We start from the raw sequence: 22,225 nt of genomic DNA, 5'->3' as shown, positions 1-22,225 counted from the left end.
TGCGAAGATAAGTAGCAAAACAGTACTATGACGAACCTAAATGCATCTTCTTCAACAAATGAGAGTCCACCATGTGGTCGGGTAACTGCTGGTCCATGTGTGAGCCTGCTGCTGAATTGCTAAACACACTGGAGAGGTGATTCCCAACTCGTGACTGCACAGACACCTTTGGCAAAAAACAAATACTGTTCAAGTAAAAACATGGAACAATGTATTAAAAGCTCATAAAAGATCAGCTCTAACTGCTGCAGTGTGTACCTCAGGCTGGTGCTCATGTGGCTCCGACTCCTCCATGTCGAGAGCAGAAAGCTCCAGTTCGATGTCACGGTCTGGTTCACTCTCGGTGCTGTCTCGAACCAGCAGGTCCACTCCTTGTTTACTCCCGCTGCTGAAGGAGCTGTGTCTGCGGTCACTGATATACACAGATTCACCAGGAGTTAGGGCTAAATTTAAACCATGCGTATGACAAACTTTAGGTCTGGTGTTCTCAGACTATAAACTCATTGATGAGATCAGGTGAGAGAAATCAGGTGTTCTCCCACTCAGAATCTGCCCTATGAGTAATCATCACTGACACCAAATACATACAAATCTAACTCATTACGCTGTCTGTAATGGAACAAAAGCTTCTGATTGACAAAAGAAACCCTCTCTTTGAGGAACTGTGCAGAGAACAGCTGCAGTATACGGTTAAGCAGGGATTTTTGTTTTTGTGTGGAGTTACATTGTGTTTGTTTTTCCCCACAAAGTGTTTACATACATTTATCTTCTGGTTATTCCGTGACTGTTACCGACACTAACCGGAAATAAAAGCTACAGTGAGAGCACAAGAAAGCTGTCGGCAGAAAGTAAAAATAAGCACATTCAGTAAGGTCTGTGACGTAGTATATGTTCATCATTAATTTGTCTAGTTTCAAAAACAGACTTAGAACTTTAAAACACCTCAGACATAACCATGTGATTTCCGAGACCTGAAGCCTAAACATACAACGTACCAAGAGCCTCCTGTACAGGAACGACAGCTAAAGCACAGACACGTGAGACTGCAGGGAATCGAGTTTGCTGCTTTCGGTTTCAGACACAGACAAGTGGTAAAATGTTGTGTCAGTTCCCTCAAGTGGTTTTAAATGTCTTAGGTTTATATGTGGGAAGACTTAAGGCTTTTACTAACTACTTGCAAGTAGCTGCTTGCTTTTAAATAATATCTGGACAAAACTAAAATCACTCATTACCTCTCTAGGAAACCAGACCTGCTGGAGTCGAAGCCACAGGGACCCCACCGACAGTCGCCTTGCTCAAGGTGAGAGCTGTAACCTACAGGGAGTGTGGAAAATACACAAGAACATTTAAAATTAAAAAGGAAACTAAAGAAATACCCAGCAATCTACTTTTACTGATTTTTTTAAGAACGGGAAAATGCTTCTTTAAGTTATTTAAATCAGACGTAAGTACAGAATTCAGGCTTTAGCTGGTGTACGCAAACGTAATGCCTTTTTCCAAATGATTCGCCATGTAGGCAAAGTTCTGTTGCGCAGTCCTATATCAGATACGTACTTCTGAAGTTGATGGGCGTGGTGCTGGTTCTGCCCTGTGCGGCTGTGGCCTGGACCGGTTCTGTGGTGTGGTAGTCTGTGCGAGATGCACGGGAAATGGCGCCCCATTTAGAGATGATGGGACCCTCTCCGAAAGGGATGATGGGGTCCTCCTCCTTTGATCGTCTGTACGGCTCAAATATATGTAGCCAGTGTTTACCTGCTCCCTCCACATCCTGCAGACACCACAGAGGAAAACTTGGGTTAAAACATTTAGTGAATGTGTGAAGGTACTCTGCAGAAGAGGAATTATCAATCATCTCGTTCATTAAATGAGTATCAAATTCTGCAACACCAACACAACTCAATCTGTACGTATAAAACACGCTTTAGTATCTTACACAAATCACAAAAGTATAATATGAAATACAGAATAAAGGAGAGTCTAACATGGATCAAAGTGAATATGGAATAAAAGAAACTGAGAAATTTAAACTACGATAAGTAGAAACCAAGAGATAAAAGAAGTTAATTATGAATGACCCAAGATACAGGGAATCCATCTGAATGATGTGGTGTGACTTACAGCATGCTGGGAACAGGAGTGGGCGGAGCCAAGTGATTCTGACTCAAACGGGCCAACAGCGCCACACGACCATGGATTGTAACGGGCCACGTCCCCCCCACTACCACCACCACCACCACACTTACAGCTTACACACACCCCAGTGTCCACACGCTGAAAAAAAGAGCAGGAATAAGTCACCAGGTCATAGGTGGAATACTTAATAATAATAATAATAATATTAATAATTATTATTATTATATAAGCACTTAAACTGGCCACCAAAGTCACACAGGGGCCTGGAGGTTGTGGGTTCAATTCCCGCTCCGGGTGACTGTCTGTGAGGAGTGTGGTGTGTTCTCCCTGTGTCTGTGTGGGTTTCCTCCGGGTGACTGTCTGTGAGGAGTGTGGTGTGTTCTCCCTGTGTCTGCGTGGGTTTCCTCCGGGTGACTGTCTGTGAGGAGTGTTCTCCCTGTGTCTGCGTGGGTTTCCTCCGGGTGACTGTCTGTGAGGAGTGTTCTCCCTGTGTCTGCGTGGGTTTCCTCCGGGTGACTGTCTGAGAGGAGTGTTCTCCCTGTGTCTGCGTGGGTTTCCTCCGGGTGACTGTCTGTGAGGAGTGTGGTGTGTTCTCCCTGTGTCTATGTGGGTTTCCTCCGGGTGACTGTCTGTGAGGAGTGTGGCGTGTTCTCCCTGTGTCTGTGTGGGTTTCCTCCGGGTGAATGAATGAATGAATGAATAAATGAGATATTTATATACACAATTAAATTATTGTAAGATAATCACTACTTTATGAATAACAATTAATGCCTTCATTTTAAGCCATTCATGGACACGTAATTAAAGCTGGTTTTAACTGTAATGTGGCAACATAAGGAAACTATAGTGAGACAAAGTAAAGAGAAGACATCTTCCTTTCCCCTCTCTCTCTCACACCCACTAAAATGCAACAGGTTGACATGAAAAGAATAGCAGTGAAGAGTGAGTCAGCCAGCATGGGTCTCCGGTGCCAAATCTTTTTCTGTGAGCTCATGTCCACACACACACACACTTTTCACAGTAGAACTGCTACATGCTCAATTTATCAGTTGCTGAGCAACAGCTCCACTTTAAATAGCTTAACACAACACTAAAGGCAGGAGGATGTTCGTTTGTGTCACACTCCACAAATTAAATACTTTAACGTCCAACGCCTGTGCACCCATTAAAAATAAAAAAGATTCCCCAAAAGACACAAACACATGCAGGCAGTGGCCATACCTCTGAGCAGAGATCCACAGCAAAAACAGGAGAGGGCTGTGCTCTGGTGTGGTTATTGTGCTGACGCGCCCACTGTTCCTGTTTCATTCTGTAGAAATTGTCACAGCTAAGGGGAGCGCGCCCATACGAATCCTGCACACACACACAGCACATGGCTTACTCCCACATAAACCACTTCACAGAACTGCTAACCACAACCAACAAATTCAAGACAGCTCAAAGTAGGCAAGCTAACCGCCAGATCTCCAGAAACAATTAGCAATAACATTTCCATCACTATAAACACCAGTAAAAACAAGCATCTTAATAGTCTTCTGAAAGTTATTCTGAAACGCACACAATATTCATTTTGAGCACAATTATTCAGCATTAATAATAAGGGGATTATGATTTTAATGACTTTCTGGGCCGCCTCCTAATACTCTACTACTTACATACACCATTAACGTCACTGAAGAGGGATGGCTCTCTCACTTTTAAATTTATTCCACTAATAAGAACTGTTTAGATCTCTCCTTCAAATGGCTGCACAAAGTGAGACCTAAAATAATCAGCTGTTCGAGCCCTAAAACATTAACCATTGTATCCTCACCAACGGTACCCATATCAGACCTACCCTGTGCAGCGCTGCTCTCCTTTCTGCGGCGCTGCAGTAGGGGCTGTCCAGGGAGTTGAAGCGCTCTCGGAGGGGAGGCTGGTAGATGGAGGAGTGGAGGACCTCAGGAGGGAGCGAGTTACTCCTGCCCTCCTGCCTGTGGTACAGAGATGGCCTCCAGACTCGTTGGCTGTCGTAAACAGGAGCATAGACCCCGTGTCCGTGGGTGTGGGGGTGGTGCATGGGTGTGTATGTGGGGGCTGGAGGGTAGTGAGGGGGGCCTAAACGGTCCCGGGATGGGAGAGAAGGGGGAGGTTCTAGATAAGGTGGAGCTAATGGGGGCGGGGCAGGGGAGTCGAAGGCAGGACTGGAGCGGGAAAAACGTGGCAGGCAGGGTTTGTGGGGATTTACCATGGAAGTGTAGTAATTACCTAAAGAGGAAAGGAGAGAGAAAGAGAAAAAGTGTGACCCACTTTCAGAAGAGTGTTATTCACTGCTCTACGACAAATGCTCTGTGCTCCATTTGTCTGAATAGGGTCAAGTAAAGGAGGAAAATAACTAGTGTACTTTGCTGTGCTGTGAGCAGAGGTGGATCTGGCTCCTATGCTTCCATTCTTGGAATGACTATGTTATTGTGATTCATGCAGTAATTTCAGCACTAGAAGTAACACAGCCCCTGAAGATTCTTGTATTGGTCTGTTGCACCAAAAAGTCACTACTTCACTCAAATAAAACCGGACAATAGCAGTCGGACTAAACACACTTCATACTTAGACATGGTTTAAAGCTTCACCATTACACTGTGCACTACACAGAGGAAATTTGAGATTCAGCCCTGGTGTTTCAGTGGTGTAATGGCAGAGCAACAGACTCTTAATCGAGTCAACACAGAAGCCTAAATCACCCTTTAGCATAGTCAGGCACTCACTGGAGGGTGAGCAGGGCGTCAGGTCGTAGGGGCTGCAAGGCTCTGGGAAGTAGGAAACCTCAGGGTGACCCCTAAGAGGGAAAGAGGTCCGTTTAGGCAGCGCTGCTCCACCCTCGGGGGCTGCAGCAAGGTGTGGACTCAACCCAACTGGAGTCTGACTGGGACTGACTGGAGTTTTTGGAGGAGAAGCTGTTTTCCTGGGAGCAAGAGGGGGAAATAAAAATGCAAATTTTAATAGTAGTTCTCCTGCCCCAAAGCCTGCACAACACAAATAGTTGGAAGATCCCAGCTGTGTTCACATTCTGAAACTTCCCCAATATATGGTTCACAATTTCACAGCAGAAATTCTTACCGACTAATCTAGCCTTACTGTTGTTGTTACAGCTGACAGTAAATAAACAGGAAGGGATTGTGCGTGAATAAAAAGCAGAGGTGAAATATATCAGTAAATCTGACACAGTAAATTACACTCTGGAAATTACAGAGCTCCTATGAGCATAAATGTGGCACGTAGCATGTATGCTATGCTAAATGTAGCATAGCATACAGCAATCTATGGATTAGAGGCTGTAAATTTGAATTGCATCGTGTAGTTTTGTGGGAATCACTTTGTAAGTGTATTTTCACAGAAAACTGTTGAGCATTTTTTTTTTTTCACGAGAGAATGCAGCTGGGAGTGTGTTTTTGTACACGATTTAGAAATGAACGAGCTATTCATGCTGTACTGCTGGAATTTTAAAGTTTGTACAGCTATAGTAATAAAACCTGATGCATGAAGACAATGCCAGAGCATCACCAGTATAACCGTTCCACATTAGTGATCAGATCATAGACCATAATGCGCTATGGTAACTTTCCCTCCTGAATTTGTATCGAAGTAAAATGTTAAAAACATCCTGTTTTTACTGAGTGTGAGACAATAAATAGCGTTGGGTGCTCGGTGCATGGCGCCTGGTGTTCTCAGACTATAAACTCATTGATGAGATCAGGTGAGAGAAAGGTTCTCCCACTCAGAATCTGCCCTATGAGTAATCATCACTGACACCAAACACAAAGGGGTGTTTCAGGGGTCGGTTTATGATAGATACAGATACCCCGGTTGCTTACAGGGCCAACCCTTTGCCTCGCGTGGGAGCCCGCAGTGATTTATTTCATTTTACTTGTAGTTAATGAGGAAGAATGTCTCACTGGTCTTGGCTGGCACTAGGGAGCCCACCGGCCCCGTTTGGAAGAGCAAGCGTCCCCTCCTCTTGCTCGTGCTCTCCTCCTCGTGGGACTAGCCGAGTAGGTGAAGAATCCTCTGAGCTCAGACCGTCTGGTTCATGTTCCTGCAGAGCCCCAGGACCTCCCTCCAGAGTGGGGAAAGAGGTCTTAACGGAGCATGATTTTGTCACAACAGTTTGAGGCAGAGGAGATGGCCTTATTCCCCCACTGACCTTCTTATTCCTCATTCTGAACCTAAAAGAAAGAGACAGAATACGTTAAAGTGGAAAAAGTGTGCGGTGCCGGCGAAGAGGAGAGAAAGCGAGAGAGAGAGAGAGAGAGAGAGAAAAGTGGAGAGAGAACAACCAAATCGGAGGAAAGGAAGAGTGTAAGAGAAATAGAAGGAATAAGAGAAAGAGATGGAGAGAGAGGGAGACTGATTAATGCAGGGAAAGGCAGAGAGAAGAGCTCAGGGTGCTGTGTGGAGGAGCTGGGCTGGGAAGACTTGTGTGTTGTGGTGTGGGTGTGTGTGAGTGGGTGAGCATGAATAAGAATGAGGAACAGAAAACACACACTTCCCTCTGCTTCTGTACATCATACAGACCTCATGACTGGTACAGTTCTATTAAATGTATGGCGCTGAAGCCTCAGCACTGATGTGTACACAGTACATTAAAAGTGTGTCACAGAGTTCCCGCCTCTGTACTGGTTAGAAGAGTGTGTACACATATGCATGTGTGTGTGTTTAAGCACCCATATTTACTCACTCCTTCGGTTTATCTCATCTGTATATGCATTTTACTCTCATACATGCAGGGCATGGTGGATGTGTGTGTTACTCACTTCTCCAGCTCGTCCTGGGTGTGGGCGAAGGTGCAGTTGGCTCCGCGTGGGCAGCTCCCTTGCTGACGGAGGTCTCTGCACATGCTGGTCTTATATTTGCTATTCGGCTGAGACTATGAAATTCATACAATACACAGGGTGATTTAGTTCAAAAACATACAATGAAATTCTGGATCAGGAGCAGCGCTCCAACACAGACGTCATACAGTCACTGTCTAAAAAAAACATACACCACTATTCTTCTCTGTTTATACTATGGCAGTATATTTTGAAGGTACAAGGTGGTGTCCCAGCAGTGACGGTATGTTAAATAATGTGTGGTGCACTACCTGAAAGGCATCGTGGCTCTTTTTGCTGAAGTTTTGGATGAATTCGACTAGACCATGAACGACAACCTTGACGGCCAACATCACGCTCTCCAGCTCCTCCCACGAGGGTGCAGCTGCATCTACATAAACACATGGTGAAATTGACCTTACAGTGTGGTACAAGTTGAATAATGATTAATAAAGTAGCTATATAGTTTAGCCTCTGTGTGTGTGTGTGTGTGTGTGTGTGTGTGTTCACCTGGGTTATGGTCAATAGCGGCCAGCAGCTCTAATGGAGCTCGTAGGCTGTTGAGGTTAGCTGGGTCACCTGTTCTCTGCAGAACTATGGTCAGCTCTTGGACACTTTTGGTGAAAGATTCTGGAGACTGGAGCTGCCACATTTGAAACAAACAACAAGAAAGGTGTTGATTTACTTGTCAATGTGGATAAGCGACTAATCAGATCAATGCCATTCACATTATTTATAAATATTATACATGTGCAACCTATAACATTACTTTTCCAGTGCAACGTTTCATAGAATTCCTGACTTTTAAACAGGTGCTGCTCCAAACAATTTATCTTTAAAACAAACATCGAACAATTTCTCAAACAGTAAAAATCAACAATATATCCTCTCATGACCTCACACATACTAAGCATGTTAGACTAGCTTTTACACACTAAAATACCTATTAGAAATGAACCTTACATGCTGTTCCTTTAATAGTCCTATATTCCAGGTGTTTTTAAAGGCTAAGCAGCAGCTCTATGAAAGTGTCAAACAAATAAATACAGTGGTTGAGTTCCTAACTTGTGTTTATTGATAGTCAGAAAACATGTTTTTTCTTACTAATTCAAGGAATAAGGTTTAAAAGACCGTTGGTCCCCCCCCCCCCCAACGGTGTTCAGAAATAGGCGTCTTGCCTGTGACGTAGATGGTGGACAACAACTCTAGAAGCTGCACTTAATTTAATGCAAAATGACGAAAAGGTGTGTTGTTTTTGGCTGCAATCATTCAATGTACTGTGGGACATCTGTGCACAAATGGCCCAAAGATCCCAAAATATCCAGAAAATGGACTAAATTTGTCCACTTTAAACGGGCACTTTGGAAAGGACCATCCGCTCACTCCGTTATCTGTAGCTCATTTCACTGGCGCTTTTCCAACAATATGGGCATGTAAGGACACCAACGAAAGGTGTTCAAGAGCCTCTGTAACATGGAGGTAAACAGGGTAAGGACACTCACTTCGCCTGTTTTAGTTGGTGTTAGTTAACGTTAGCTTGACTCGCTAAACTCGGTGTCTCAGATTATACTCGGCTACGTAGCTGCATTACGGAGGTTTATAGTGTCGGATGAATTCGAGTTCGACTTCGATCACATTTACAAGAATAACGGTACCTCTACATTTGAGTTTAGCTTATTGCTAGGCTATTGTCATGAATAATGTTGGTTATTTAGCTAGATACTGTCATAACAGTCAGTCATAACGGTGTTTTACCGCGGCGTTGTTCAGCTGTTGTCCACCAGTGACGTCACGGTCGCGTTCAAGAATTTCCGTAGCGAGCTCGGATTTTTCCATCAATTGAATAAAATTCTCAGTTTTAAAGCAAATTAAGCTGCTATTTTCATTTTAATTCATACTTATATCTGTCAGTAACTACAATAATGTGAAATACTCATGGAGGTCCATTAAGTGGTGCTTAGCCCTTAATGAAAGGAAAAGCGCCCAATGAATATCTTATAGTTTACCCTGATGTGCAAGAATCAATACAAAAAGTAGATGTTAACTCATGGTGGATATTTATATGCAAAACACAATAATGTAATTAGTCAGAGGTTCTGAAATGGCAGCAACAGTGTAGTAGCAGGTGTTCTCAGACTATAAACTCATTGATGAGATCAGGTGAGAGAATCAGGTGTTCTCCCACTCAGAATCTGCCCTATGAGTAATCATCACTGACACCGAATACATTAAAACAGAGTGACTGTGGAATCCGTGGGACAGAATAAAAGCTGCAAGTGCTTTAACGCCCAGAGAGGGACGTGAGAAAATGCAGTTGTGGCAAACAAAGCAACATAACTGACTGGTTAACAACAAGGCAGGCTTCAACGGGCTTAATGAAGCTTGACTGGTTAAATGAGTCATCAACCGCTAAATACAAAATAGAGTAATGTGTTAATGCGTGAGCGACTGAATAGTGTAGGAGTGATTAAGGATAAAGTAGGCTGCATGAAAGGAGATGGGCAGTACCTTGTCTATGATTGACTGCATGTGGGACTTGTGAATGAGGTCTCCGTACAGTAGAGAAGACCACTGCTCTGGAGAGATACGAAGCCCGGCCTCCATGGCAATGTGGACAATCTGAGCGTCGTGTTCGCGTCGCAGAGCCTCGTACGTTCTAAACTCCTCCTTCAGCTGCATTAGGGAGGAGTCTTCATCGCGCTTTGTCACCTGAGGCAGAAAAGAGGAGTTGAGGAGGTGAGAGGGCAACTTAAACACTCTGAAAATGGGTAGTTCAGATGAAAAAGTGCAACGTGCCTGGTGTTCTCAGACTACAAACTCATTGATGAGATCAGAGGAGAGAGTCAGGTGTTCTCCCACTCAGAATCTGCCCTATGAGTAATCATCATTGACATCAAACACACAGTCCCTCCATTACCGAGACCTAGCTCGATGAGAAGGTCCTAGTTAACGGCTCATGGAGCGCCTCTCCCACACGTTTCTATATTTTAGCTTGATCTATACTGCAGCACAACGGCCTTGAAGAAATAGTTCAAACAAACATGCGCCTTTGAGGAGACATGTGGGATGAGCAGCTGTCTTCAAACTTTTGAATACACTGTATACACAGACCAAAGGAAATTCAATCCAGTTCACATTATGGATATTAAGGAGCCATACTGACCATTCTAAACGTCTGATCTAAAACAGTGAAAGAAGAAAATAACTAGGGACTCACTGATATTGAATCTTTTGGGCAGATATCATTACTGATAATTAGCCCCTTAGTGTAGTTTATACAGATTTTAATAACTGATACTTTTATCGTTTTGTATTTAAAGTAAATTCACACTGGATTAAAGAAAACAATCATTTATCTTCGATATTTGTACATTTCTGTAGTTCTGAAATTGCACATTTAAGTTTCTTAGGTGTAGTTCATTTACAGACGGTTCCAAATTAATGTTTTCTAGAGGGGCACCAAAGCATGCAACACCAGGTATGTTTTGAAGAATGGCTCTCAGAGCCGGTTTATGTCGCTCTCTCCCTGTGTGTGTGTGTGTGTGTGTGATAAATTACAGTGTGTGGGATAAATTACAGTGTGTGTGCGTGTTTCAGAAATAAATTCAGGCACTGAATGACTCGATATTCAGCTTCAGGTTTTGTATAAGCAGGCCTGCGGCCCTGTGGTGGAGAGTATTTTTTTAGTCATTTAACCTGCTGATTGTCACTGATATTTTACATATGTTTTTACCCAATACAACAATTCGTTCATTCATAACCCTTATCCAGTTCAGGGTCGCGGTGGGTTTTAGCCTACCGGGAATCATTGGGCACAAGGCGGAAATACACCCTGGAGGGGGAGCCAGTCCTTCACAGGGCAACACACACTCACACTTTTGAGTCGCCAATCCACCTACCAACGTGTGTTTTTGGACTGTCGGAGGAAACCCATGCAGACACAGGGAAAACACACCACACTCCTCACAGACAGTCACCTGGAGGAAACCCACGCAGACACAGGGAGAACACACCACACTCCTCACAGACAGTCACCCGGAGGAAACCCACGCAGACACAGAGAGAACACACCACACTCCTCACAGACAGTCACCCAGAGCGGGAATCGAACCCACAACCCCCAGGTCCCTGGAGCTGTGTGACTGCGACACTACCTGCTGCACCACCGTGCAGCCCCTCAACAATAAAACAGAATTCCATCACAGAGACGGAGAACTTAATCCTAGAAACTGTGAGAAACATCCCCACAGCAGACACAGTTGTGTAGTTACAGGCATCAGTGCATACACACAAGCTCAGAAAAGGCACCGTTTGTAATATCTGGCATAACAATAACTGAGAAGAATCCACATATCAGCAGATAATATATCACGCATCACTAAAAATAACAAGTGCCACAGATACCAAACTCTGCAAATATAGAGCAGGGGTGCATCCTGGGACGGGGGAAACATTCCAAAACTGCTTCGCATACCACAGGCAGAGACAAACGCACGTCGCAATTAACACTCACTTTCTAACCATCCCCTACAGGCTTTCCTCACATAGCAGAAAGATACAGTGACTTTGTCGTCGTGTTTCAGAGCTTTTCTGTCATCAAGTTTAGACAAGTACATCTTTGAACATAAAACATGTATTCAAAGGATTATCAACACCCTTTCCTCACTTATACCACAGCCCAATATTTATACCCAGATGATGTCAGCAGGCATTTCCAAAAACCTTAAAAGCACCTCGCTACTAATCTTCCAGCTTAGAATGTGAAGAGGGGATTAAATCATGGTTCTTTTAAAGACTGTTCCAGGTTCAACGACACACACACATTTAAATCTGGCCTGCATGCATACACATTAATTCTGCAATTTATATGTAAAATCAGCCTGGTGCGGTCTGGCTTTTTCAGGGGTGGTGCCGTTAAAAATATTCTGACGGTGCTAGAAAGTCACAAATCTTTATCGTTATAAACGCAGTTACGACGTCAGGACAGTGGCATGGCAAGGCACAAAACTGCAGCTGAGTTTGAATAATCTCTGTGACGCTGGGGTGGGGGCTGTTTACTTTCACTTTGTCGATCGAGGGTGACACTACGCGATTCAAACAAAGCTGCGGCAGCGTGTCGTGAATTTCAGGCTGCACTTGCCTCCCTTGCTCACCATCTCTGACTCACTGTAGGTTAACTGTGGCTGACTGGGTGGGCCAGAGTCAGGTTAGAATAAACTCTGACTATTCAAGTAATAAAATATGAAAATGTTGAGAATAAAATCTGAAAATTTGGACCTTATCGTTCGGCTTCTAATAAGAGACTTAAGATTTAGTCAGTATTTTCCATCTAAATGTTTTGTGTCCTGGGAAGCAGGACAGTGGGTTTGTTTTGGGAGTGGACACAGTCAACAACATTTTTCTCAAGCAAATTCATTCATTTATTCATTATCTGTAACCCTTATCCAATTCAGGGTCGCAGTGGGTCCAGAGCCTACCTGGAATCATTGGGCACAAGGCGGGAATACACCCTGGAGGGGGCGCCAGTCCTTCACAGGGCAACACAGACACACACTCCTTGCCACTGTTTGTTTTTCCTTGCCACTGTTGCCCCTGGCTTGCTCATAGGAGGCTTGGACCCGGATCTCTGTAAAGCTGCTTTGTGACGACTTTTTGTTGTGAAAAGCGCTATATAAATAAAATTTGATTGATTGATTGAATCACACCTTCGGACGCTTGAGTCGCCAATCCACCTACCAACATGTGTTTTTGGACTGTGGGAGGAAACCGGAGCACCCGGAGGAAACCCACGCGGACACAGGGAGAACACACCCAACTCCTCACAGACAGTCACCCGGAGGAAACCCACGCAGACTCAGGGAGAACACACCACACTTCTCACAGACAGTCACCCGGAGGAAACCCATGCGAACACAGGGAGAACACACCACACTCCTCACAGACAGTCACCCGGAGGAACCCCACGCGGACACAGGGAGAACACACCATACTCCTCACAGAGTCACCAGGAGGAAACCCACACAGACACAGAGAGAACACACCAAACTCTTCACAGACAGTCACCCGGAGGAAACCCACACAGACACTGAGAGAACACACCACACTCCACACAGACAGTCACCCGGAGTGGGAATCGAACCCACAACCTCCAGGCCAGCTGTGTGATTGCGACATTACCTGCTGCACCACCGTGCCTCCCCTCAAGCAAATTATTCAATACCAAAAAAAAAAAAAACAGTTCATATGAGGTCACTATTTAATTTTCAAGAAAGGTTGTTTAAAAAATAAAAAAGGCTGATTGTGTGTTTTGGCTGTCAGATGGATGCAGTTTTTTTTTATAAAGAGATAAATAAAATCCAAGAATTAAAATTTTGCATAATTGGGTGCCATAACCGAAAAAATTATAAGAAACACCTAAATATCTAAGTTGAGTTCAACACACACACACACGTATATGTACGAAGTTTCCAGATGTAGAATGAGGAGTGAAACCTAGATGAAGATAAAATTACAACACGTAAACCATATTTAATGCTATTTGGTGTGTCTTCACTCAACGTCCAACACACCATGCTTTTAAACAGATTAATCAGGTGTAGTGATGATAAAGGTGAAATATTTATGGCAGGAAATAATGCATAGGAACTAGGTCTTCAACACATTGCAATGTTGATTCTCGGCTGATTAGGGTTCTGTGGTTTTATTCGTGCTGGTGGGAATCCCCAAGATAAAACACCAATAAAGGCTCTTTAACCACTATATAAGAAAACCACATTTAGTAATGCGATATTAATTTAAACAACTGTAAAGCTGGATGCCACGGGAACTCTGCTTAAGCACAAATGTAAATTTTTAAGATTAAGATCCCACTTATTTGAACTGGTAACAATCATGTGTCAAACAGCACTGACGGCCTACATCTATTTCAAGCTATTTAACTAAACCCATCGGTCCGCACGGATATTTAACCACTTCTAGTTCCTTAAAAGGAGAATGAATTAAAATTCTAACAAACCTTAAAGCAGGAGGCGCGATACAGGAGCTGGACCACATGGCCAATGCTGGTCTTAGATGCCTGAGGGAAACGAGCTTCCAACTTCTGGACCACAAATAGGACCAGAACTTTTCGGGAGAGAGCAGAGCCATCCTCGAGAGCCAGCAGCACAAGTTTCAAGGCATCTTCCTGCATTGCTGAAACACAATGTACAGAGCTTAGTGCGGAAAGACACCATGTGTATCAGGTGAGCTGGACCTACTCCAGAGGCTGGTGTTCTCAGACTATAGAAACTCATTTCTGAGATCAACTGAGAGGTGTTCTCTCATTCAGAATCTGCCCTATGAGTAATCATCATTGACAACCAGCTGTATTACGTAGCCTCCTCACACCGTTATTAAGCTCTTCACTATCCTCACATGGAAAAATGACATTTCCTTGTTTTATAAGTTGAGTATTCGTGATATAATAATAGTACAGAAAGTATACAAAATCTGGAAAACGTGAGTTCCCTCTACTATAACACACACTTTAACTCAGGAGAGATTTGTGAATCTGCTATGGAAGGCAGTGAGCAGGATTATGCATCGCAGGTCAAAAAAATAGACAGAAAATAGCGAACAAAGAGTCCCAAGCATGAGCTGTTGTCCTCACCAGGTCCGAGGAATTGGCAGCCTCTCGCCCTCACTGCGGCCCATAGGTTAGCAGAGAGCTGCTGGGGATTCTGGTGCTGCAGGATGAGCTCCGTGACCGTTCTCTCCCCCAGAGACCGAGCAGCTCTCACTGCCCTCATACGGCCCTCCTCCTCCACCAGTTGACAGTTCACCAGAGTCACCAGCTTCCTCTGCATTGGTCTGCTGAGGCTGCTCGGACTGAGAGCCACCACACCTTTCCGAAAGAGAAAGAAGCACTGAGCCAACAGTGGAAAACTGAAAGTGGATATAGTCAATAAACCCAAGCCCGGTTTTTATAAAGTGTTAAGTAAAGGAGGCTATCTCCAGTGCCTGGTGTTCTCAGACCACAAAAACTCATTTTTGAGATCACATGAGAGATGTCCTCCCACTCAGAATCTGCCCTATGAGTAATCATCATAGACACCAAGCAGCAGTAGCCAGACTGTTCAAATAGCATCCCAAGCGAGTGAGTAGAGATATATCATTACGATATGAATTTGCAGAGAACTCGACTTGCTGTTAACAGTAACAGGTCCATCACTGCAGCACAGCTTCCTTAGCATCAGATTTATCACCACTCCACACTCCACATTGGTGTGACAGGTTTTCACAGCACAATAAACAAGATTATAACCCTAAAACAACTACTTGAGTCAGTTATCTGAGGCTCTACACTAACCCAGGTCCAACTCACTGGGGATGTGTTCCTAATCTGCTGAGCATTTGGTGGCGTGCTCTTAATAAATCGCTCTGCAAAAGGAAATACGCTTGGGTACAAATCAATGTTAGTACTGCCTGGCCTTTTAAAATGGAACAAGGAAGGTGTATGCACTATTTTACTAAGCACTTTTATTATTATTTTTTGGTCTCAGGGTCCTGAAGATTTGTTTTGGTTCACTACAAGCAAATAAAGCGCAAATCTATAAACGGTACGTTCAACTTGAATTTAAAATAAAATATACCCTGCTATGTTAATGGTACAAAGTTAAATCAAGTACTTGGGGAACATAATGACATTTATTTAAAATAGGAACCATAAGAATTTAACTCGATTTCAAATTTGAATTTCTAATGTGACCACGGGCTCTGAGGCCGGCTTTAGAAAAGTCTATCTTCACCGTTCATCGTCTCTGACGCACAAAGACCCAACCACACAGTGGAAAACAGGAAACGCTATTCTGCACACGGCCACTGAAACGCTACAACAAAGGACACACAAGTGGCATGTTCTCACTTGCTGAGAAAACAGCAGTCTTAAACATTCTCTCTCTCTCACAAGCACAAAGACAAACTGGTACCTTTTCCTCCACTAATAGGTTTGAGGTAGAGAGCCAGCTCCTCCACACACGTTCTACACACTTCATAATGCTCTGTATCCTCAGCGCTGCCCACACACACACTCTGCCCTTCAGGAACCTGCACAAACACAAACACAAATATGATATACTTTTTTAAATCTTAACACAAACTAATCTTTACAGGCTTAAAAGGGAATAGGTGTAAAATGACAACATTTATAGTTATTGTAATAATAAGTTACAATATACATTTCTGAGTATTGTGAATACCTACGATACATATACATTTTATTATGAAGAGAGCAATATTAGAGCTAGGGCTGGACGATACTGTTTATATCACAATATATTTCTTAATTATGATATAATTCTGATAACGATATGAATAATAAAAAGGCCACAGAAAAAAACGCCAAAAACTGAACTCAACATGACATCACCATCAAACACAAACCTGTTGGCTTTGACAATATTAATATTTTCAAATTAACTTTAAAATTGAGTGCAATGAACTAATGGCAGCACCCTGTAAAGACCCTCAGTCAGTGACAGATGCTGTAAATAACGCACACTGAAATCTTGAAAATGTGTTTAAAAATGATGTTATTCATACATTTTATATTGCAATATCGATACTGAATAATTGTCCAGCCTTAAGTAGAGCCTAAGACAGTATTTGAAATGTTGAAAAACATGTTTTTCAATATAACGAACTGTGGTTTTTAATGTCTTTTCATAAATTCGGTTCCTAATAAGGTTTTACTTGTCAACATCACAAAAACTAAGCTGGAGGGGCCAAAAGAACTTGCCAACATTCTCAAGTTGTTCATCACATCTCTCAAGTTTAGACACAGACATAAATACGCCACAGGTTCCAAATCTTAACGGTGACACCTGAAAACCACTTCCACACACACGTTAATTCATAAATCACCAACAATACATTCAGTGCCACAATGACACCCACACACAAACCTTCCATAAAAAAGCCCCCCTCCCACTCTCCCTGAAAGCCCCTCATATTCCACCCCGCCCTCCCCACCCACAAACACCCTCAAGCATTAGGTTTAAAATAGTCCTCTAACCATTGTTCCTCATCTCAGATTCATATCGCTACAGACCTCTGAAGTTTGTCTTGACCTCATTGGGTTTTTTTTCCTCATATGCAAGGTAACAAGGATGTTAAACTTCATTTTTACATTTTAACTCTAGCCTCTATTTTGAAGAACAGCATGTTATATTTTAAAAAGAGACACTTCTAACTACTTTAACCGCGCCAGATCAATGTGAGTTAGACAAAGTCAGCCATGTCAATGACAACAAACAAATACAGTGGAACCTCTACTAACGAACTTTCCAAGATACGAACCGGGCATTTGAATATTTTTTGCCTCCACCAACGAACCACGACTCTAGAAACGAACCCGAGCCTCCGCCGAGCCGGCGGCTGGAAATGGCCACTGACCCCAACAGGCGAGTCTCCCAGCACCCCCAGACTTGAGTGAGCTTTTAAGATTAGCAAATTGTAGCTTTAGCAATTTAGCATTAGTGTAAATAGCAGACATCGAAATTCGTACTAAGTTAAGCCGTATCTACGCTTCGTCTCCCCACATTCACCGCCTACTCTCCGTTATTCCACCCACCCCCCACCTCCCGTCATACAGCCTGTGCCTGTGTTACTGCTCCAGCCAGTCGTCACGTCTTCAAGGTAGCGATGTGTAACCACTTACAACTTTATTATTTCTTTTTTATTACTGTTACCACTGTATTTCTCTTTTATTTTTAGTAACGCTACATGTATTTTTTTACTAATTTGAGAGTGTTGTAAAAAATTAATTGCTTTTCTATTATTTCAAACGGGGAAAATTGACTCGAGAAACGAACTTTTCCACTTACGAACCGGGTCACGGAACGGATCAAGTTCGTAGGTAGAGGTTCCAGTGTACATAGCTCTGGCATTCTACATTCAGCTTTAAATATTACTTGATTTATTTAAAGGCCTACAAATAAACAAAAACTCAGTGGTCTATTCAAATGAACCGAGTCATGATTCACAAAAACGATTCCATAGGTTGACGCTGCTCAAATTAAGGCTGGACGATATGGGCAAAATTTATATCACGATATATTTCATAATTTCAGTCAAAATACATTGATACACATTGATTTTGAATTCATGTCCAGCCCTAGCTCAAACCCTGCCGCAAAACGCATTACAAAATTCAGCCTCCACTAAACGTACGTTGTGAATGCTCTATTTTCCTGCAGGATATTTCCCAACACAATTTCAGACTCCACTATAAAACAACTCCCAAAATACTGCACTTCAAAGCGAACAGGTTGTTTTCTCGTGATAGACACAACACAAAGCTCATCTGCTGACCTGAGCTCCCACCAGAAGCAGCAGGGCGCAGTTGACGGGTAGCAGGTCAATGTCAGTGCTGATGGGGGTCTGGTCGAAGGGGCAGGCTTTTCGCTGCAGTTTGTGCAGACACGTCTTGCAGACTGTGTGCGAGCAGCCCAGGCTGATGGGCTTGTGGCTGCTGGCGTTGAATTCATTATAACAGATTGGGCAGGACAGGAACTCCGTCCACTGAGCCGCCTGCACGGGCATCCCGTCACCTGCAGGGAGCGATGATGCACTCAGAGGGTTCGCATACTACCACACCCCAATGCCTCACACATGCCTGTGAAGGAGGGGGGAGAGAGAGAAAGGGAAATGTTAGGCGTTATACAAACAGTATTAGGTTCAGCTCAAATTGAAAAAAGGGATACATCATGAAATGTGCTTTATAAAACAAACGGGAGTAATATATAATATTCTTTTTAAATCTTGGTGTACAGTTAAGTTATTTACTTACTTACTAAGTTATTTACTAACTTACTTATTCAGTTATTTATTTACTACTACTTTGTAAAATCACTTGTATTTTTGAACTACACCAAAACTATCTGGTCTAAGGTTAAACAAATATTTCATGATGCATTCACACCTCGCTCAGAAACAATCCTTACCCCTCTATAAAATATAGGCTACCTGTTAAAGAGAAACTGTAGCTTTTTTGCAGTGTAACTAAACACCTCTGACACAGAGTCCTCGTCATGTTTCAGTGCTTAACGAACCTTTTAAGTGTTAGTTACAACTGATTAAACACTAGAGCGATTTCAAGTATTTAAATGTAGATGCTCAGACAGTTATTTACACCGTTAACTGTCGCTTAACACATTTCCTTCTGGATCTTTCCTGCAGGAACAACGCAGGCCTCGAGCCACGTGGCTGAACCAACTAAACAGCCAACGGCTCCCTGTTGGACCTAGGGCACTAGTAGGTGGTAGAAGCATTTACTGTGTAGGGAACAAGGAGCCATTTGGGACACGTCCGATTATAAAAACTAATCTCCCAAAACCTACAGAAATCAATAATTACCAAAATATTAGTCTGTCAAAGGGGAGACAGAGAGAGAAAGAAAGAGAGAGAGAGAGAGAAAGTAGTTAATTTACAAAATATTACAGTTGAGCGAGAGAACTTTAGTCCAAATCATTCTCGTCCAATAGCCGAATGATATTCAAGCCTCACAATGCTCAAATATAGGCTCAACCTATCCGTTTAACTGAGAAATCCTATTTTGTGGGTCAGCTCCAGAGAAACTCACCGAGTCGCGCGCGCCCCGCGGCTCTTCCACAGCACCGGACACACTCATGTTTATCCCCGCCGCTAAATTTAACTTCACCCACCACACACAGCAGCTTCTCCCACTCACACATACACACGCGACTCCCCCTCCTAAACACATATTCTCTCGCTCTCTCACCAGCATGTGACTACAACGTGTTCCCTCTCTCTCCTACAGAAAAATCCCTTTTCTTCTTCCGCTCTACCGCCGGTGTGTGCGGTTAACCACACCGCCCCCTGCAGGAACACAACGTTTCAGACCTCCAGGGTCCAACACAAGGGTCTTGTCCCACACGCCACACTCCTGTCTCCATTAATTCCACAACGTACATTTTACGGAAAAGTATTATCAGTTAAAATAGTAAATCTTAACACTTTATAATGAGTTTATGAGGTGTGTGTGTGTGAATGTGTGACCACATAGGGTGACCAGATCTAAGAATGGTGAAAAAGAGGACACGTTTCGTGTGCTTAGCTGAACCTATGTGTGCTTTTAGGTCCTTTACACCTTTATTTGCTACACACAACATGGGAATTTCTTTTTTTAATTTATCCGAGAACTTACATTTACGTTTCGGCATAGCTGCTCGAGATGAGGGTGGGTACATGAGCTTTGTCTGACGTAAACAAGGACTATTGACGTGCAGACTGACCAATTAAATGTTTACAGAGAAGGTTATCGACCAATAACGGTAGCGCTACAGTTAATCTGAAGATTTTAGGCTACTTCACCACGCCCCCTTCTCACTCAAGCGAACCAATCGGAGTAGGGGAGGGCGGGACTAGTTTGTGAACGAAATTTCTCGAAGTTCTATGTAAGCTCTAGAAAAACAAAATGCCGGACGTTTGTGAAAATCCGGTCGGACATTTTTTCAAGTCTAAAAAAGAGGACAAGTCCCGGTAAAAGAGGATGTCTGGTCACTCTAATTTTACGGGAAAGTATTATCAGTTAAAACAGTGAATCTTAACACTTTATAATGAAGCTGGGTTCTGCACTTAATTGTGAAGAAAGTGCGCTGAATTTCCATTTGAATATAACTGACTGCTGTTAGAGGTTTACCTTTAAATGCATTCACAGCTATAGTGTGTGCAGTTTATTCTGGTTATAACCAGATAGTGCTGCTGTCTCTAGAGTAGCCCAAAAAGAAATGTTAAAATACAAAAATAAATTAAAATACCACTTAAACATAAGAAACTTAGTTACAGCATTTTACAGAAAGGGTGAAAAAAAATAAAGAAAAAAAAGAAACACACAAACAAACAAAGAGAATGAGATCTATTGAGATAAAGCCAAAGAGCAACAGCGAAAGAGAAAGCACGATGGAGGAAGCAAAGAGAATGAAAGAAATAAAGGAGGCATGGCAGAGAGATAAAGACAGAGATATGAAGAAATATGCAGAAAGTGAAAGAATAAGAGACAAAAAAAAGTTACATTTAGAGAATAAGAGTTGTATTATAGTGTAAGAGTCCTGTTCAGAACATTACACTTACCGCCAACCAGTTCACCAGCATGCTGTGACTAATCCATATTATTTATTAAACACACACACACACACACACATATAGGTGTAAAGACAGCAGAACTGGTTATAATCTGTAATTCATACCAGTGCTCCCCTGCTCATTATGAATAGATAGCACTGTTAATATATTTTGTTGTTAGACTGTTGTATGCGGGCTGGGTTAATAAGGGTGTTACTGATATGCAGCTATTTTGCATAACTGAAATCTGCAATGTAGAGAAATGGATCTACAGTCTCAGATAACAGACTGTGCTGTGATGTCATGGAAACAAACATAGCACAACAAAATATCACTCAAAATTTCAGCATAGGGAAATAAACAGGAAATGACTGCACGTTGCCTTGTAACTGCTGTGCACGCGACTAAAACAAACCACAGGCCTACTATACCCAGAATCCTCTGAATTAGAGGCCAACAGACCCACGTTTAAACATACAAACATCTACATTTCAAGTTCAAGAAGTTTATTGTCATTTCAGCAGTATACAGTGTTTACAGTACACAGTGAAACGAAATAGCGTTTCTCCAGGACCAAGGTGCTACATAAAACAATACACAACATTAAAGTGCCACTAGTGCAAAGCTAGTGCAAACATAAAACAATACACAACAGGTACAATTAGTCACCTTATCACATAAATATATGACAAAAATGAGAAATGAATGAAGTACTAAAGTGGGGTACAGGCCTGTGTCAGCACTATCGCTAGTGGCTCGTGTGCAAAATCACTCCTCAGAACTCAGAAGGAGGCAGAATGAATGTGATTGGTTACCAGCCAAAAGGCGGGAATGAAGCTGATTGGCTAGCAGACAATGGGTGTACATTTCAATAAATAAAAGTATGACCCCAGTGTCTGCCTGCGGTGACTGCCAGGAAATGTCTCTGGAAGAAAAAAATGTGCAAAATAATTTACTTTTTTGTTACTGTAGACTTAGTTTTGTTTCATAATTTGTTGGAGGTCCTGCAAAAATCTCAAAATTTGGTTTAACTTGAATGGAGTGTAATGTAACTGCCTCTGAGGAAGCTGCAGGATGCCCTGCTCCCTCTGAGGCAAATTCTGAAGAAGTACTTTCCTGCACAT

General features: G+C 42.8%; 1 protein-coding gene across 3 annotated transcripts in view; it reads right to left on the bottom strand.

The window, feature by feature from the left end:
- rc3h2 (ring finger and CCCH-type domains 2) overlaps positions 1-22,225 on the bottom strand; it is a 32,213-nt gene that overhangs the window by 5,535 nt on the left and 4,453 nt on the right. The window contains exons 1-18 of one of the 3 annotated variants that reach the window (XM_066650759.1): positions 19,600-19,776; positions 18,330-18,633; positions 15,947-16,064; positions 14,629-14,862; positions 13,996-14,171; positions 9,489-9,689; positions 7,491-7,623; positions 7,253-7,371; positions 6,924-7,036; positions 6,066-6,335; positions 4,878-5,074; positions 3,971-4,380; positions 3,355-3,486; positions 2,119-2,271; positions 1,555-1,768; positions 1,233-1,314; positions 259-412; positions 37-166 (exon numbers count right to left, since the gene is read on the bottom strand). In XM_066650759.1, the coding sequence (XP_066506856.1) occupies positions 37-166; positions 259-412; positions 1,233-1,314; positions 1,555-1,768; positions 2,119-2,271; positions 3,355-3,486; positions 3,971-4,380; positions 4,878-5,074; positions 6,066-6,335; positions 6,924-7,036; positions 7,253-7,371; positions 7,491-7,623; positions 9,489-9,689; positions 13,996-14,171; positions 14,629-14,862; positions 15,947-16,064; positions 18,330-18,560 (3,067 nt within the window). In that variant the 5' untranslated portion in view covers positions 18,561-18,633; positions 19,600-19,776. Of the gene's footprint in view, positions 1-36; positions 167-258; positions 413-1,232; positions 1,315-1,554; positions 1,769-2,118; positions 2,272-3,354; positions 3,487-3,970; positions 4,381-4,877; positions 5,075-6,065; positions 6,336-6,923; positions 7,037-7,252; positions 7,372-7,490; positions 7,624-9,488; positions 9,690-13,995; positions 14,172-14,628; positions 14,863-15,946; positions 16,065-18,329; positions 18,634-19,599; positions 19,777-22,225 lie in introns of those variants that run through there. The other 2 variants (XM_066650758.1, XM_066650760.1) reach the window with 2 other exon arrangements.

Source organism: Hoplias malabaricus, chromosome 18 (assembly GCF_029633855.1).
Source record: "Hoplias malabaricus isolate fHopMal1 chromosome 18, fHopMal1.hap1, whole genome shotgun sequence".
In the NCBI taxonomy this organism is placed as follows: domain Eukaryota; kingdom Metazoa; phylum Chordata; class Actinopteri; order Characiformes; family Erythrinidae; genus Hoplias; species Hoplias malabaricus.
This window is presented reverse-complemented; position numbering and strand designations above follow the sequence as displayed.